The sequence below is a fragment of the Nerophis ophidion genome, linkage group LG12 (genome assembly GCF_033978795.1).
Source record: "Nerophis ophidion isolate RoL-2023_Sa linkage group LG12, RoL_Noph_v1.0, whole genome shotgun sequence".
Taxonomy (NCBI): domain Eukaryota; kingdom Metazoa; phylum Chordata; class Actinopteri; order Syngnathiformes; family Syngnathidae; genus Nerophis; species Nerophis ophidion.
The window spans coordinates 18,850,803-18,869,526 of record NC_084622.1 but is presented as its reverse complement, the minus strand read 5'-3'; the positions used below and the strand labels follow the sequence as shown (position 1 = coordinate 18,869,526).

The window sequence follows — 18,724 nt, the reverse complement described above, 5'->3', positions numbered from 1 at the left end:
AGCCGCAGGGTTCAAAGCGTAGGAAAAACGTAATTGGCGACAACGCGTGAAAGCTGGAATATGATTGGACAAGAGTTGGGATGTACTGCAAGACCCATCCATCCCTCCATTTCTACCGCTTATTCCCTTTGGGGTGGCGGGGGGCGCTGGTGCCTATCTCAGCTACAATCGGGCGGAAGGCGGCGTACACCCTGGATAAGCAGGGCCTACTGCAAGACCAAAGCACCCCATTGCGGTGTAAGGCTGTGGGCAGGGAACCCGGACCTCCTGCACGCCCAACTGAACTGAACTGAGGAGCCAAAGAAGCATTGGCAAACATTCTTCTTCTGACTATCCTGGCTCTGCACGGCGGGGTCCTCCCACACAGTCCTGTGGGTGTGGAGGCGTGTGAGAAGCAGATATGCAAATGTGCTGCAGGCCCCGCTGGAGGAAATGTTTTGCAAGGGCGGTGATTCACGCTGGAGCGTGTTGGAAGGCGCGTCCTCACTCGCCCTGCCTTCGCCTCAACGCTTCCATGAAGGCCCGGGTCACGTGACCACCGCGCCGCCGCTGGTTGGCCCGCGCAGGGCTGCTTTTCACAGAAATCACTTCAAGGGGAACAAACTCTTTGCCGGCATTTAAGAGTAATAGATACCACACCCTCCCACATCATGTGGAAATTATTTGCAGCAGAAAATTAGACTCCCCGGCGCTTTCTTGTTTTCCTTCTCAGAAGTCCCCTGAAGAAGTATTTGTACTCCACAATGTGACACTTCTTGTCCACGTGTCACAACTCCAACATCCGCTCGGCTACAGCCAGACTTTCAGAGTACACGTGGACATTGTCAACATTTTGGGACATAAGTAGGACTTCCGGCTCTTTAAGAAATGTCCTGAGGACCTCCGCACTGGCGAAGGGCAAGTGTGACCATGTGACCTCCTGGCCTTCCTACCTGGATGTCACAACCAGGAAGTCGGAAGTACACGCCGGAAACAAACTTGTTGGAAGAGTCACATGTTGATTACCTGGAAGTACTTGGAAGTACCATATATTACCTAAAAGTGTCTGAAGGTACCTGACATTACCTGTAAGTACCAGAAACTACCTAAAACTACATGAAAGTACCGGAAATTACCTAAAGGTACATGTAAGTACTTGAAAGTACCAGTAATTACCTGAAAGTACCAGACACTACCTAAAAGTACCTGCAAGTACCTAAAACTACCAGAAATTGCTTTTAAGTACCAGAAAACACCGCAAAGACTACAAATTACCTGTAAGTACCTGAACGTACCTACAAGTACCATCAATTACTTGAAAGGACCTAAAAAAAAAATGAAAATACCTGTAAGTACCCTAAATTAGCTAAAAGTATCTGAAATTACGTGAATGTACATGTAAGTACCTGAAAGTACCAGAAATTACCTGTAAGTACCAGAGACTACCTAAAAGTACCTGATACTACCAGAAATTACCTGTATGTACCAGAAATTACCTAAAAGTACATGTAAGTACCTGAAAGTACCAGAAATTAACTGTATGTACCAGAAATGACCTAAAAGTACATGTAAGTACCTAAAAGTACCAGAAATTACCTGTAAGTACCAGAGACTACTTAAAAGTATCTGTAAGTACCTGAAATTACCTGTAAGTACCCCAAAATACCGGAAAGTACTAGAAATTACCTGTAAGTACCTGAACGTACCTGTAAGTACCATCAATTACCCGGAAGGACCTAAAAATCCCTGAAATTACCGGAAAGTATCAGAAATTACCTGTAAATATCTGAGAATACCTGAAAGTACCTATAAGTACCTGTATGTACCAGACATTACCCATAAGTACCTGAAAGTACCAGAAGTTACATGTACCTGAAAGTACCTGTAATTACCTGTGTCCCTGAAAATACATCAAAGTACCAGTAATTACTTTTAAGCACCTTAAAATACCTGAAGGTACCTGCAATTACCTGTGTGTACCTGAAATTACCAGAAATGACCTAAAAGTACTTGAATTTACCTGAAAGTACCAGAAATTACCTGAAAGTATCTGAACATACCAAAAAGTACTAAAAATTACCTGTAAGTACCTGAAGGTTTCTGAAATTACCTGTAAGTACCAGAGACTACCTAAAAGTACCCTAAACTACCAGAAATTACCTAAACGTACATGTAAGTACCTGAAAGTACCAGAAATTACCTGTAAGTACCAGAGACTACCTGGAAGTACCAGAAATTATCTGTAAATACCTGAAAATACCTGAAAGTACCTGTATCTGTATGTACCAGACATTACCCGTAAGTACCTGAAAGTACCAGAAATTACATTTACCTGAAAGTACCAGTAATTACCTGTGTCCCTGAAAATACCTGAAAGTACCAGCAATTACTTGTAAGTACCTTAAAATACCTGAAGGTACCTGCTGTACCTGAAAATTCCAGAAATTACCTAAAAGTGCTTGAAATTACCTGTAAGTAACTGAAAGTACCAGAAAAATACCTGAAAAAACCTGAAAGTACCTATAAGTAACTGTATGTACCAGAGATTACATGTACCTGAAAGTACCAGTAATTACCTGTGTCGCTGAAAATACCTGAAAGTGTCTGAAAATAACTGAAAGTACCAACAATTACTTGTAAGTACCTTAAAATACCTGTAAGTACCATCAATTACCCAAAAGGACCTAAGAATCCCTGAAATTACCTGAAGGTGTAAGTTGTAAGATGTAAGTACATGTAAGTACCAAAAATTACCTGTAACTACCTGAAAATACCGGAAAGTACATGTAAGTACCTGAAAGTACAGGAAATTACCTGTAAGTACCACAGACTACCTAAAAGTACCTTTAAGTACCTGAAACTACAAGAAATTACCTGTATGTACCATAAATTACCTGGAATTACCTACAATTCCTGAAATTACCTATAAGTACCATACATTACCTAAAAGTGCCTGTAGGTACCTGAAAACACTAGTAATTACCTGTAAATACCTGAAAGTACCAGAAATGACCCGTACGTACCTGAAATTACCAGAAAATACATGTACCTGAAAGTACCTGTAAAATTACCTGTGTCCCCGAAAATATCTGAAAGTACCACTGGGTCATTACTGTCACCGACGTCCCACTGGGTGTGAGTTTTCCTTGCCCTTATGTGGGCCTACCGAGGATGTCATAGTGGTTTGTGCAGCCCTTTGAGACACTAGTGATTTAGGGCTATATAAGTACCTGAAGTTACCTTAAAGTACCTGTAAGTACCGGAAATGACCTAAAAGTACCTGAAAATACCTGTAGGTACCTGAAAGTACCAGAATTTACCCGTAAGTACCTGAAATGACATGTACCTGAAACTACCTGTAATAACATGTGTCCTTGAAAGTACCTGAAAGTACCAGAAATTACTTGTAAATATCTGAAAATACCTGAAGGTACCTGCAATTACCTGTGTGTACCTGAATATACCAGACATTACCCTAAAAGTACTTGAAAATATCTGTAAGTACCAGAAAGTACCAGAAATTACCTGTAAATACCTGAAAGTACCAGAAATTACCCGTAAGTACCTGAAATTACCTGAACATACCTGTAAGTAACTGAAATTAACTGTAAGTACCTGACAATACTTGAAGGTACCTGAAATCACATACAATTACCTTTTAGGTAATTTTATATAAAAGTACCAGAAATTACCTGAAATTACCTGAAAGTACCTGAAGGTACCTGAAATTACCTGAAAATAACTGCAAGTAGCAAAAATGACCTGAAAGTACCTGCAAGTACCTGCAAGTAGAAGTACTTGGTGAGTGTTCAGCACAAGTGTGTGCAGACAAATAGATCAAACTAAGCAAAGAGCAGAAAGTACTAAGATGTATGAAGTATACCAGTCTTCCTCATCATCCATCCATTTTTCTACCGCTTGTCCCGTTCATCTTCATATTTATTTCATTATCTTTTATTCCTACAACCTCATACTTTTTATTCTTCTCGAATATTTCTTCTTGCTGGTGAGGAATATTTTTATGCCAGTGCACTCGCCTCCTCCTTCCTTCCTTCCTTCCTTCATTCATTCCTTCTTTCCCTTCTTCCTTCCTTCTTTCCTTCCTTCCCTCTTTCCTTCCTTCTTTCCTACTTTCCTTCCTGCCTTCCTTCCTTCCTTCCTTCTTTCACTTCTTTCTTCCTTCCTTCCTTCCCTCGTTCCTACTTTCCTTCTTTCCTCCCTTCCTTCCTTCCTTCTTTCCCTTCTTCCTTCCTTCCTTCCCTCCTTCCTTCCTTCTTTCCTACTTTCCTTCCTCCCTTTCTTCCTCCCTTCCTTCTTTCCCTCCTTTTTCCTTCCTTCTCTCCTTCCTTCACCCCTTCCTTCCTTCCTTCCTTCCTTGCTTCTTTCCTTCTTTCCTTTCTTTCTTCCTTCCTTCCTTCCTCCCGTCCTTCCTTTCTTCCTTCCTTCCTTCTTCCCCTTCTTCCTTCCTTCCCTCTTTCCTTCTTTCTTTCCTTCCTTCCCTCCTTCCTTCCTTCTTTCCTATTTTCCTTCCTTTCTTCCTTCTTTCCCTCCTTCCCTCCTTCCTTCACCCCTTCCTTCCTTTCTTCTTTCCCTCCTTTTCCCTTCACCCCTTTCTGCCTTCCTTCCTTCCTTCCTTCCTTTCTTCACTCCTTCCTTCCTTCCTTTTTTTTCCTTCCTCCCTTCCTTCCATTCTTCCTTCCTTCCTTTCTTCCTTCCTTCCTTCTTTCCCTTTTTCCTTCCTTCCTTCCTTCTTTCCTTCCTTCCTTCCCTCTTTCCCTCTTTCTTTCCTTCCTTCCCTCCTTCCTTCCTTCTTTCCTACTTTCCTTCCTTTCTTCCTTCCTTCCTTCACCCCTTCCTTTCTTTCTTCTTTCCCTCCTTTTCCCTTCCTTCCCTTCTTCCTTAACCCCTTTCTTCCTTCCTTCCTTCCTTTCTTCACTCCTTCCCTCCTTCCTTCCTTTTTTCTTTCCTTCCTCCCTTCCTTCCATTCTTCCTTCCTTCCTTCGTTCTTTCCTTCTTTCCTTCTTCCTTCCTTCTTTCCTTCCCTCCTTCCTTCATTCCTTCCTTTCCTCCTTCCTTCCTTCCTTCCTTCCTTCCTTCATTCCTTCCTTTCCTCCTTCTTCCTTCCTTCTATCTTTCTTCCTTCCCTCCTTCTTTCCTTCCCTCCTCCTTCTTTCCTTCCGTCATTCTTCCTTCTTTCCTTCCTTCCTTCCTTCCTTCCTTCCTTCCTTCCTTCCCGTCTTCCTTTGCACCCGTCCCATGGTCCTGACTTGGTCTGGGTCTGCCTGCAGTATGTGGACCTCAACTCGTCTCGCAACCTGCTCATCCTGGGCTTCTCCACCTTCAGCGGCCTGGTGCTGCCCACCTGGTTCCACTCCAACCCGGGAATCATCGACACAGGTGAGAAAAGGGCATTTGGAGCAGAAGGTGCAACGGATTAGGAGGCGCACTTAAAGGGTCACGTGATAATCATTTCTAAAAGTAAAAGACTTCCTGGTGGTCTACATAATGTGATGGTGCTTCTTTGCTCAAAATGTGGCATAGATGATGTTTTACACCATCTTCAGGAGGTCCTTTTAACGTGCCTCCACTTTGACTGTCTTCCCATCAGCCATGTTCCATAGTGAGTTTACTGACAGATGTACGTTAGAACTATGCTACCTATTAGAAATGGCAACAGTGGAGGATGAACGTCACATAACAAGAAGATAGAGAAAAAGAAGGAGATTATTGACCACAAAGGCGGATGTGCGCACATTTCCAGGACTTATGCAGATCCCAAATACACATCAGCAGGTACCAGAAGGTAAGAAGAGTTGGTTTTGCATAATATTGCAAAACAAAATGTCAGATATGTCTCCTAATAGGCGCCGATTTGGGGTCCTTATATACAGACAGCATAATGATACTGTATGTAGAGCACAGTACATCTGACTATGGTAGCATAATGCTCACACAAAGTCCCACGAAAACATTTTGACCCATTTTTGAGCGCTGTGCGTAATGTGCTATGTTCTCAGTGGAACATTTAAAGTTTTGCTGTTGCTTACATTCGCGTACTTGCTAGCCTCATTTATTGAACAGGCGTCAGTCAACCTGCGGTCCACACATCTCTCTTATGTGTGACTGCCATCCACTGGTCCTACTTATCATGACACCAAGTACCTAATACAATTTGGTAAGCACAAGCAGGATTTATACGCACACGTTCTAAGTGCGCCTTGTTCTCCGACAAAGATGGTTCGCCTTTTTGACGCCGCTACTGTGCTAGCATGTGTCTCTGTTCACGGCATGTTGAATTCTACTTTTTGGACTGTGTCAACTGAGTCATATTTTAGGACAACATGTGATCTGGGAATTCTGATACCGATCCCAAGTATCCAATGAGACCCCCCCCCCGGTGGTCAGCCAAGTTCTTGCTGAAGACACCATGACTGCTTGGGGGCTCGAAAATGAGCCGTGGCTAACTTAGATAACGCTCTTGATATAAATGTCTGCAGCTGTATGTCCATCGGTCAGCGAGGTTCCAGACTTTAGACATGTGGACACTCGCCGTAAGAATGGCGACTGACGAGGCAGCGCACCTTAAAACTGACCATCCCACTCCTTGCAGACAACCAAGCTAAAGGTCTGCCAGTCTTCTCGGTCCAATGGCCGAGAAGGTGGCATTTCTTCCTAATGTCTTTTATTCTAGAGTCTGGTCCAGTTCTCACTCCTCTTGCGAGATTAAGGATGGCAGCGGTTGTGCCAGCATAAGCTCCTAAAACCGAGGTGTTCCCAAATCCCACAGGCCCAGATGGCAATGGCCGCTTGGTTACCTTCAGTCCTTGGCTTAGATTTGAATACTAATGGTCTTAAGGACTCTGAACCCTGACGTTGCTTTTTAGTACTCGTTTGTTTGGGCTGCAGTCAGGACTTGGGGAGTGGACATGTCAGAAACTCTTGGCCCTAACTGGCCTAAAAGTCTGACTCTGCCCTGCCGTAGACGTCCTAAGACCCGCCTACTCAGGGGGTTGAATCTGACAAAGCTTTTAATCCCTGCCCTTCTAATTGTGGGTCTTACTTCAATTCAAGGCTGCACCAAACCTTTTCACCCTCTGGAAGATCCTTTATTTGTTGTTCCAGACAAGGTCAAAGATCCTCTACACGACAGGACACGAATGTCCTTAGAGTTGCTGTAACGAATGTTTGGAACTCAACTCAGGTTTGGCCTGCAGGCCGTGGGTGGAATGCCCGAGTCCTAGGTCTAGGACTAGTATGTGTTAGTTGATATTTCCTTTCATTGACGGACAGCTTGCTATGACATCGGAAGCTAAGGAGACAAGCAGGTGTTCAAGTCTTTATTTTCACTTTTGTCATTCGTTGGGCGTGCTCAACAACATAGATTCACATCTGATTCTTACTTATTTACATTCTGAATGAATTCAACATTTGAAAAATTATTTTTTAATCCTTTTTAAAAAGACCTTTCTGGTCCATCTCCATCCCGACTTGTCACATGCCAGCAACCAATAGGAGTTTCTGTAGCCTCTGACCTGTTTTAGAAAGGTTCCACTACTGTTGTTATACCAAATAATACATTGCCAGAATACACTGGAATCGAGAATTGTGTTGAACCAAATCGTCATCCCAAGAATTTGAAACGGATCAAATTGTGAGGTGTCCAAAGATTCTCTGTTTGGAAGGTTATAATCTGTGTTTGTGTTTTTGATTATTCTCCAGAGTTGAGCGTTCTGTTATGTTCTAAATGCTCTGTTCCTTCCTTGGTCATGTTTTCTTGTTGCCAGGCGCATCGACTTTTCACACCAGAGTCCATTTGTCTAATCAGGACTCGCCAATCCTTAATCACTTAACTATTTATAGCCGTCTCACCATTCAGTGGGCGCCAGTCCAGTGACTGATTTGTTGGCATTAGCGACATGCTACGGTGTACTTTGTACCCGAAATGACTTGAAAGTACCGTATTTCCTTGAATTGCCGCCGGGTATATAGTGTGCGCCTGCCTAGAATTACTCCCGGGTCAAATAATTAGCATATGCCTAGAATTTCCGCCGGGTCAAACTCGTCACGTCACAAGTGACACTTCACTTGTCATCATTTTCAAAACGGAGGAGGCTGATTTCAATCATTTGAAATCGCAGAAAGGGAAGAAGATTAAGAGCTATTCAGTAGGATTTAAGGTCCAAGCTATTGAATATGCTAAAAAGAACAGTAAGATGCTATGTTTTATTAATATACCGTAGCTGCGTGTGTCAAATATGAGCCATTAAATGTCTCCCGCCTCCTGGTGGTAGAGGGCGCTAGTGATCCTTCTTGCGACTACTCGGCTGCAGATGAAGTGACAACAAGCAGCGATCCTTTATTTTTTCCTCTCGCTTGCACTTTTAACATGGAGGATTACATATCTAAAATAAAACAGTTTTCTAAACTGGACTTTCAATGGAAGCAGGAGGTAATAAAGGAAGATCTCCATCGAGCCAGAGAGACTTTTAAAACTGAGGAAAGACAAGGAAGACTTCTATAAACAAGTTATTGATGCTTTTGATCAGAAGGAGCTGCGCATGGACTTCATTTATAAGTAAAGGTAAGACCATAATAACGTTTTGTTTTATTAAATGTGCTTTTCATGATGGTATCCTTACATCACACTCAAATTTATAAGCGCAGGCCTAAATTTACCGCATGCCTTTGGTAAACGCCGGAGTGAGAAGAAGTTTTAAATTAATTAGCGCCCCGGCGGCAATTCAAGGAAATACAGTACTTGTCAATATTCATGTACATGGAGTATTGTTGGTGTCTTTGGAATATTTTTAGGGGACTTTATGGGTACAATAGTGTCCTTCTGTAATCTGTGTTGTTAGCCACCTTGTACTTGCCATATTTTACGGTGTAGAAAGAATAAAAAAGATGTGTTGTTGTCCTACATAAAGATTGCAAATAATAGACCCTCCAAATGAATGCAAAGTGTTGATTCAGCATATTTTGAAGCTACTTTATTTTGAAGTGATCCTGCTGGATGAGGACTTGACTCTTGGTTCCTACGTGAGGTCTAGTTCAATGTGTCCCAGCACGGAAATAAATACAAGAACAAACGGGAAGTGGGCTGCAAGGTCAATAATCACAGATCGATAATCAATGAGGGGGTCTCAGTAGGTGACCTGCAGGTCTTCCATGGCCTCTGAGGAGCAGGACTGTTGTTCCACGCAGACCTCAGACCTTGATCCCAGAAGTCATGTGACGTCTACCAGGAGATTTGTAATCCTCTGGCCGTGAGGGTTGTCTGCTAGTTTCGGGTTTAGGCTGCTTAGCTCTCAATCCTCTTGGCTGGCCCCCATGGCCCCTAAGGCCCCCATGGCCCCCATGGCCCCAACTGGGATCTGCTCGCCTCACACAAACACATCCTGGCCAGAAGACGTTCAGCTAGCTCTCCGCAAACACAACCTGACACTTTGTGCTCGACTTCTGACTTGTGTGCGCGTGCGTGCGTGCGTGCGTGCGTGCGTGCGTGCGTGCGTGTGTGTGTGTGTGTGTGTGTGTGCGCTGCGTGTTAGTCCGCTTACTGTCTTTAAAGGGGAAACAATATATCCTAGTGTGCCATGGTTGATAAATTTTGATGCGGAACAGAGCGTGGCGTTGCCAAGCAGGTCATGTGACCTGCTGACTGTCATCACTTCTGCTCATCAACAAACTTCAACCAACGCACGCACACACACACACACACACACACACACACACACACACACACACACACGCGCGCGCGCACATATGTATATATATATATGCAATGTGTGTGTGTGTATGTATGTGTATATATATATATATATACTTACAAATAAATATTTATATATACACACACATATATATATACATGCATAAGTGTATGTGTATATATGTATATCATATACAGTATACATATATATATACATTATATATATATATGTGTATATATATATATGTATGTATATATATATATATATATATATATATATATATATATATATATATATATATATATATATATATCGGGGGTCGGCAACCCGCGGCTCTAGAGCCACATGTGGTGCTTTAGCGCCGCCCTAGTGGCTCTCTGGAGCTTTTTCAAAAATGTATGATGAAAAGATGAGGGGGTAAAAAATATAAAATATATATATTTTGTTTTAATATGGTTTCTGTAGGAGGACAAACATGACACAAACCTCCCTAATTGTTATAAAGCACACTGTTTATATTAAACATGCTTCACTGATTGGAGTATTTGACAAGCGCCGTTTTGTCCTACTAATTTTGGCGGTCTTTGAACTCACCGTAGGTTATTTACATTTATAACTTTCTCCGACATTCTAGGACGTGTTTTATGCCACTTCTTTTTCCGTCTCATTTCAACGTTGTGCATGAATGCACAAAGGTGAGTTTTGTTGATGTTATTGACTTGTGTGGAGTGCTAATCAGACATATTTGGTCACTGCAAGCTAATCGATGCTAACATGCTATTTAGGCTAGCTGTATGTATAAAATCCATCATTATGCCTCAGTTTTAGCTATATTTGAGCTCATTTAATTTTCTTTAAGGCCTCTTAATTGAATTCATATCTCATCACACACTATCTGTATGTAATATGGATTTAAATTTTTTGCGGCTCCAGACGGAGTTGTTTTTGTATTTTTGGTCCAATATGGCTCTTTCAACATTTTAGGTGGCTGACCCCTGGTATATATATATATATATATATATATATATATATATATATATATATATTTTTTTTTATATATATATGTATATGTCTGTATTTATTGATATATTCTTAGACGCGGAATCCATGGTTCTCACCCGGAAAAGGGTGAAGTGCCATCTTCGGGTTGGGGAGGAGACCCTGCCCCAAGTGAAGGAGTTCAAGTACTTCGGAGTCTTGTTCACGAGTGAGGGAACAGTGGATGGTGAGATGGACAGGTGGATCGGTGCAGCGTCTTCAGTAATGCGGACGTCGTATCGATCCGGTGTGGTGAAGAAGGAGCTGAGCCGGAAGGCAAAGCTCTCAATTTACCCGTCGATCTACGTTCCCATCCTCACCTATGGTCATGAGCTTTGGGTTTTGACCGAAAGGACAAGATCACGGGTACAAGCGTTCCAAATGAGTTTCCTCTGCCGGGTGGCAGATTTTACCCTAAGAGATAGGGTGGGAAGCTCAAAGTAAACCCGCTGCTCCTCCACATGGAGAGGAGCCAGATGAGGTGGTTCGGGGGTCTGGTCAGGATGCTACCTGAACACCTCCTTAGGGACCAGTAGGAGGCCACGGGGAAGACCCAGGACACGTTGGGAAGACTATTTCTCCCGGCTAGCCTGGGAACGCCTCGGGATCCCCCGGAAAGACCTGGACGAAGTGGCTGGGGAGAGGGAAGTCTGGGCTTCCCTGCTTTGGCTGCTGCCCCTGTGACCGGACCGCGGATTAGTGGTCGAAGATGGATGGATGGATATATATATTTATATATATATGTGGATTTAGGAAAGTGTAGAAGGATAAAGGGATAAAAGAAGCTGAAAATGTTTGAGAAATGTAAAAAGACGGAGAAGTAATTTGTCTGGTGCGTGGCGTTTAGATCTTGGTAATAAAACACAAAGCCCGGAAAGTCCAGGCACACAAAAACCCTGTCCAAAGAATGCTGAGCAGGTTTGTCACTCAGCATGGCCGTAAGCACCGCCTCCCCAGCCCCAGGTGATGAGGTGATTCACACCTGTCACATTCCTGCTTTACGAGTCGCTGAGAGTTTAGCAGCTGATGGTTTTGTGTCTGTGTGCCGTAGGAGTGAAGGAGTTGGACCAGGTGATCGTGGTGCTCTTCACTACTCACATGTTCATTGGAGGCTTCTTGGGCTTCATCCTGGACAACACCATCCCAGGTGGGTGCACACACCTCTGCAACCCCACACCTCTACTCGACACAGACTGTTTAAAGCCCACATGAATGATAGTAAAAATAGTGTGTGCCTTTCGGAACATGACATTTGTTATTAAACAACCTCCTTTTCAAGGGAGTCCTGGTGCAGAGGCAACAACAAAATCAGTGACGTAAAAACACCTACTCAGTGGCCTAGTGGTTAGAGTGTCCGCCCTGAGATTGGTAGGTTGGGAATTCAAACCCTGTCCGAGTCATACCAAAGACGATAAAAACATGGGACCCATTGCCTCCCTGCTCGGCACTCAGCACCAAGGGTTGGAATTGGGGGTTAAATCACCAAAAATTATTCCCGGGCGCGGCACCACCTCTGCCCACTGTTCCCCTCACTTCCCAGGGGGTGATCAAGGGTGACGGGTCAAATGCAGAGGACACATTTCACCACACCTAGTGTGTGTGTGACAATCATTGGTACTTTAACTTTAACACACGTTTAGACAAACGTCACCTCAAGCGCTCTCAGTCTGGACTTAAAAGCCGTTCATGAAACCATTTCAGGTATTTTGCAGCCTTCTTGCAACATGTTCATGAAAAAGGAGCTGAGGAAACAAGAGCCATGTTCCCAGTCTGTGCAGGCACATAGACTCGGATCCGTCCCACAATGGGGGGGCGACGTTGTTTTGGTGCAGGTTTTTACATACAGGACCAGAAGTAAAACGCAGGGAAAAAAGGAAAAATAGTAATAAATACTACATATGGCACACCGATATGTACTTTGTACAGATAAAAGGTAAAATAACACCAAAAACAATGACCTCTATTTTAGGAGGAATCACATGAGTGCTCTGTAAAGTCTCATGGCTGTGGGTAGATTTTGGTGGTCCACCTCCTCAATGCTACCAAGTGGGCAGCAGAGGACGGAGTCAGCTCTCTTCATCATTTTGTGACATCTGTTCCTGCCTCTGGGCATGCTGCCCCCATCCCAGAAAACAATGGCATAGAGTACGGCAGAAGCCACCACAGTGTGGTTAAAAGGTGTAGCGTAGTGACCTCAGTCTCCTCAAGAGGTGAAGACCTCTTTGACCCATCTTGTACGCAACATTTGATCTATGAGTCCAGTCCAGTTTATTGTTGAGATGAACGCCAAACTTCTTGTCCCCGCTACATAACTGGTTTAAAGCTTACTACCAGTAGCTCATTGTCTCTGCTATAAAGCCGGTCTAACGCTTACCTCCAGTAGCTCAGTGTCTTGCTACACAGCCAATCTAATGCTGACCTCCAGTAGCCCATTATCCCTGCTACATAGCCAGTCTAAAGCTAATCCCCAGTAGGTCAGTGTCCCTGCTACACAGCCAGTCAAACGCTGACCTCCCGTAGCTCAGTATCTTGCTACACAGTCAATGTAATGCTGAACTCCAGTAGTTCAGTGTCCCTGTTAGATAGCCGGTCTAACGATGACCTCCAGAAGCTCATTATCACTGCTTCATAGACGGTTTAACGCTGACCTCCAGTAGCTCAGTGTCTTGCTACATAGCTAATCTAATGCTGAGCTCCAGTAGCTCAGTGTCCCTGCTACATAGCCGGTCTAACGCTGACCTCCAGTAGATTAGTGTCCCTGCTACATAGGCGGTCTAACGTTGACCTCCAGTAGCTCACTGTCTTGCTACATAGCCGGTCTAACGGTGACCGCCAGTAGCTCAGTGTCCCTGCTACATAGCAGGTCTAACGCTTACCTCCAGTAGCTCAGTGTCCCTGCTACATAGCTAGTCTAACGCTGACCTCCAGTAGCTCAGTGTCCCTGATACATTGCCGATGTAACGCCGACCTCCTGTAGCTCAGTGTCCCTGCTACACAGCCAGTCAAACGCTGACCTCCCGTAGCTCAGTATCTTGCTACACAGTCAATGTAATGCTGAACTCCAGTAGTTCAGTGTCCCTGTTAGATAGCCGGTCTAACGATGACCTCCGGAAGCTCATTATCACTGCTTCATAGACGGTTTATCGCTGACCTCCAGTAGCTCAGTGTCTTGCTACATAGCCAATCTAATGCTGAGCTCCAGTAGCTCAGTGTCCCTGCTACATAGCCGGTCTAACGCTGACCTCCAGTAGATTAGTGTCCCTGCTACATAGCCGGTCTATCGCTGACCTTAAGTAGCTTAGTGTCCCTGTTCCATTGCCGGTTTAACGCTGGCCTCCATTAGCTCAGTATCCCTGCTACATAGGCGGTCTAACGCTGATCGCCAATAGCTCAGTGTCCCTGCTACATAGCCAGTCTACCGCTGACCTTCAGTAGCTCAGTGTCCCTGCTACATAGCCAATCTAACGCTGACCTCCAGTAGATTAGTGTCCCTGCTACATAGCCGGTCTAACGCTGACCTTCAGTAGCTTAGTGTCCCTGCTACATTGCCGATGTAACGCCGACCTCCTGTAGCTCACTGTCCTTGCTACATAGGCGGTCTAACGCTGACCTTCAGTAGCTCACTTTCCCTGCTAGAATAGAATAGAATAGAACGCTGATGACCAGTACATTTAGTTTATTTTTGCACTTAAGTCCAGCTTTTAGGGACACATCATGATCAAAACCAGATGAAGTTTGAATGTATTTTCTCGATAATTCTTGTGTCTTTGCAGGCTCGCCCGAGGAGCGAGGTCTTCGCAAGTGGCAGCACGCAGCACAAGATGGCCGCCAGGTCACATGTGACTTGACATGTTACGACATTCCTTACTGCAACCTCCTGTGGAAACGTTCCCGCCTTTTCCAGTACCTCCCCTTCCTCCCGTCCTACAGGAGGCAGCAGTAGGGGGTGCCTCTGCTGCACTTGAACGCACCGTTGTTTACAAGCACCTCAAACATGGTCAACAATCACTCACCTCATCGATACAACACCTGTGCTAACGAGCTTGCTTTTTAAGTTCGTTAAGTGTTTTTGTACTTACATCTTGGAAAAAGGTTTAAAAAAATAACTGCAAGAACTTGAAAACTTTTTGGTTATCATTTAAAAAACAATGTTTTCCCCCAAAATCATCCAAATTCCCCTCTCGATATTGATATCAAATATCAGTCTGATATCGTCCAAATACCAAGCTTGTGATGATAGGAGCTAGCAAGTGAAATGTATGATACCATGTGCGATACAAGCAGTCCTGTAGCATGTTTATCATGTGCGATACAAGTAGTCCTGCAGTGTCTTTACTTTTGTGTAATATCATGTGTTATACAAGCAGTCCTGTAACGTGTTTACCTGAGTGTATATCATGTGCGATACAAGCAGTCCTGTAGTGTGTTTACTTGTGTGATATCATGTGCGATAAAAGCAGTCCTGGAGCGTGTTTACTTGTGTGTGATATCATGTGCGATACCAGCAGTCCTGCAGCGTGTTTTCTTGTGTGTGATATCATGTGTGATACAAGCACTCTTTGAACTTCTTTACTTGTTTGTGATATCATGAGTGATACAAGCAGTCCTGTAGCGTGTTTACTTCTTTGTGATATCATGTGCGATACAAGCAGTACTGCAGCATGTTTTCTTGTGTGTGATCTAGTGTGATACAAGCACTCCTTTAACTTCTTTACTTGTATGTGATATCATGTGCGAAACAAGTAGTCCTGCAGCGTTTTTTTTCTTGTGTGTGATATCGTGCGATACAAGCAGTCCTGCAGCATGTTTACTTGTTTGTGATATCATGTTCGATACAAGCAGTCCTGTAGCATGTTTACTTGTGTGGGATTTCATGTGCGATACAAGCAGTCCTGGAGCGTGTTTACTTGTGTCTGATATCAGATGCAATACAAGCAGTCCTTTAGCGTGTTTTCTTGTGTGTAATATCATGTGTGATATAAGCAGTCCTGCAGATTGTTTACTGTCTGTGATATCATGTGCGATACAAGCAGTCCTGGAGCTTGGTTACTTGTGTGTGATATCATTTGTGATATAAGCAGTCCTGGAGTTTGGTTACTTGTGTGTGATATCATGTGCGATACAGGCAGTCTTGGAGATTGTTCACGTGTGTAAGATTTTATCTGCGATACAAGCTGTCCTGCAGATTGTTTACTTGTGTGTGGGATCATGTGTGATGCAATCAGTCCAGCATTGTGTTTACTTGTCTGATATCATGTGCTATACAAGCAGTCCTGGAGCTTGTTTAGGTGAGTGTGATATCATGTGCGATACAAGCAGTCCTGCAGACTGTTAACGCATGTGTGACATCATGTGTGATACAAGCAGTCCTGCAGAATGTTTACTCGTGTGTGATATCATGTGCGGTATAAGCAGTCCTGCAGCGTGTATACTTGTGTGTGATATCATGTGCAATATAAGCAGAGTGTTTACTTGTTTGTGATATCATATGAAATACAAGAGGAGTGTTTACTTGTGTGTGATATCATGTGCAATACAAGCAGAGTGTTCACTTGTTTGTGATATCATGTGCGATACAAGAAGAGTGATTACTTGTGTGTGATATCATGTGCGATACAAGCAGAGTGTTTACTTATGCAAAGCTGGACATCTAAAAAACACACAATCTCTTCAATTTTACTGACATCATGTAAGGTAAACTTGCTAGGCTATAGGCTACTGGGAGCTAGCAGCTACACAACAGCTAAGCACACAACAGCAGACAAGCTAGACATACTGTAAGTAACAACCATTGAACAATAAAAGGTGACATTAGTCGACATAAAGAAGTATGAAATAATTCTAGTTGAATATTACTTACGGCCCCCCGAGACCCCAAAAGGGAATAAGCGGTAGGAAATGGATGGATGGATGGAATATTATTTACACGTACAAAGTCTCCAAGACATAAGCGTATTAGAAAGTATCCAGTAACAAACTGTATGATTTTTAATAACTACAATATTCATAACATTGTTGTTTTAACCATTATAACCGACAATGATAATTGTAATGCTTTGCCAATGTACTTCTGTTAGTTTATAGACTGTGTATACATTTATATAACCCCTAAGTTGTCACAAAGATGCTAACATTTATGTTTTGTGTGTTTTATAATAAACATATTTTATTGGAAGGAATAATAATTGTTATCTTGTTATTCATTTTTTATATTAAATTATAACCGTTGATGAATTTTGCTGACTGATTGTGTTTAACTTGTGATGATTTCTTTAAACTAATGCTGTCCAATGACGACTTTTTCAATCAAATCTATCACACTTTGCAGTTTGTGTTAATTATGGTTAATCACAGGTTAATTAATCACGTGTTAACTACTCACAGGTTAAATAATCACTGGTTAACTCATCAAAGGCTAAAGAATCACAAGTTAATTATTTACAGGTTAAATCATCACCGTTAACTCATCACAGGTGAATTCATCACAGGCTAACTCATCACAGGTGAATTAATCACAGGGTAATTAATTACAGGTGAATTAATCACAAGTTAACTCCGCACAGGTGAATTCATCACATGTCACTTAATAACAGGTTAATTAATCACAAGTTAACTCATCACAGGAGATTTAATCACAAATTAACTCATCACAGGTGAATTAATCCCAGGGTATCTCATCCCAGGTGAAGTGATCACAGTTAACTCATCACAGGTGAATATTCACAGGGTAACTAATAACAGGTGTATTAATCACAGGTTAACTCATCACAAGTCAATTAATCACACGGTAACTAATAACAGGTGAATTGATCACAAGTTAACTCTTCACAGGTGAAATAATCACACATTAACTCATCACAGGTGAATTAATCACAGGATAACTCATCACAGTTGAATTAATCACATGGTAACTGATAACAGGTGAATTGATCACAAGTTAACTCGTCACAGGTGAAATAATCACAAATTAAGTCATCACAGGTGAATTAATCACAGGTTAACTCACCACAGGTGAATTAATCACAAGTTAACTCATCACAAGTTAACTCATCACAGGTAATCTAATAACAGGTTAACTCTTCACAGGTGAATCAATCACAAGTTAACTCATCACAGGTTAACTAATAACAGGTGCATTAATTACAAGTGAACTCATCACAGTTGAATTAATCACTGGTTAACTCTTCAAAGGTTAAATAATCACAGTTTAATTACTCACAGGTTATCTAATCACAGGGTGATTAATTACAGGTGAATTAATCAAAAGTTGATTAATCACACCCACTTGCCTCATGTAAGCAAAGTTCAAACAACAATAGTTTTATTCTCACAATGCAAGTCAGGAACATGTTTTAATGATCTCATCAATCTTGCGTTATTGGTCTGATCACTGAATAGTATTGATCTGGTCAATATACAGTATAATATTGATTTGATCACTAAATATTGATCTGATCAATATACAGTATAATATTGATTTGATCACTGAATAATATTGATGTGATCACTGACGTATAATTGACCTGATCAATGAATAATATTGATGTGATCATTGAATATTATTGATCTAATCACTGAATATTGTTGATCTGATCACTGAATATTATTGATCTGATCACAGATGTATAATTGGTTATTTTGTGGAAGAAAAGAATGAGTCGATGTTCAAAGGCATCGTCGATCAAAGATACGAAATCCTGTCGGAGAGAAGTTCCAAGTTGAGGTCTGAGCAGCCGGCCAACACGTGTAACAAAGTGTGAATGAAGGTAACAGTGTGTGAATGTGTGTGTGAATGGGTAAATGTGGAAGTAGTGTCAAAGCGCTTTGAGTACCTTCAAGGTAGAAAAGCGCTATACAAGTACAACTAAAGAAAGAAAAGAACAGCACGCAGACAATCACTTGGTAACAACAGTGTAACAAAGTGTGAATGAAGGTAAGAAGCACACAGACAATCACTTGGTAACAACAATGTAACAAAGTGTGGATGAACGTAACAGCAC

The 18,724-nt window shown here is 42.4% G+C and overlaps 1 protein-coding gene across 1 annotated transcript in view; it reads left to right on the top strand.

Annotated features, from left to right (window-relative positions):
• The window catches only part of si:dkey-106n21.1 (solute carrier family 23 member 1), a 115,855-nt gene extending 99,620 nt beyond the window's left edge, over positions 1-16,235 (top strand). Inside the window, exons 10-12 of the mRNA XM_061916994.1 lie at positions 5,268-5,376; positions 11,776-11,871; positions 14,498-16,235. Of these exons, the coding sequence (XP_061772978.1) occupies positions 5,268-5,376; positions 11,776-11,871; positions 14,498-14,667 (375 nt within the window). The 3' untranslated portion in view covers positions 14,668-16,235. The remainder of the gene's footprint in view (positions 1-5,267; positions 5,377-11,775; positions 11,872-14,497) is intronic.
• Positions 16,236-18,724: the final 2,489 nt, after the last annotated feature.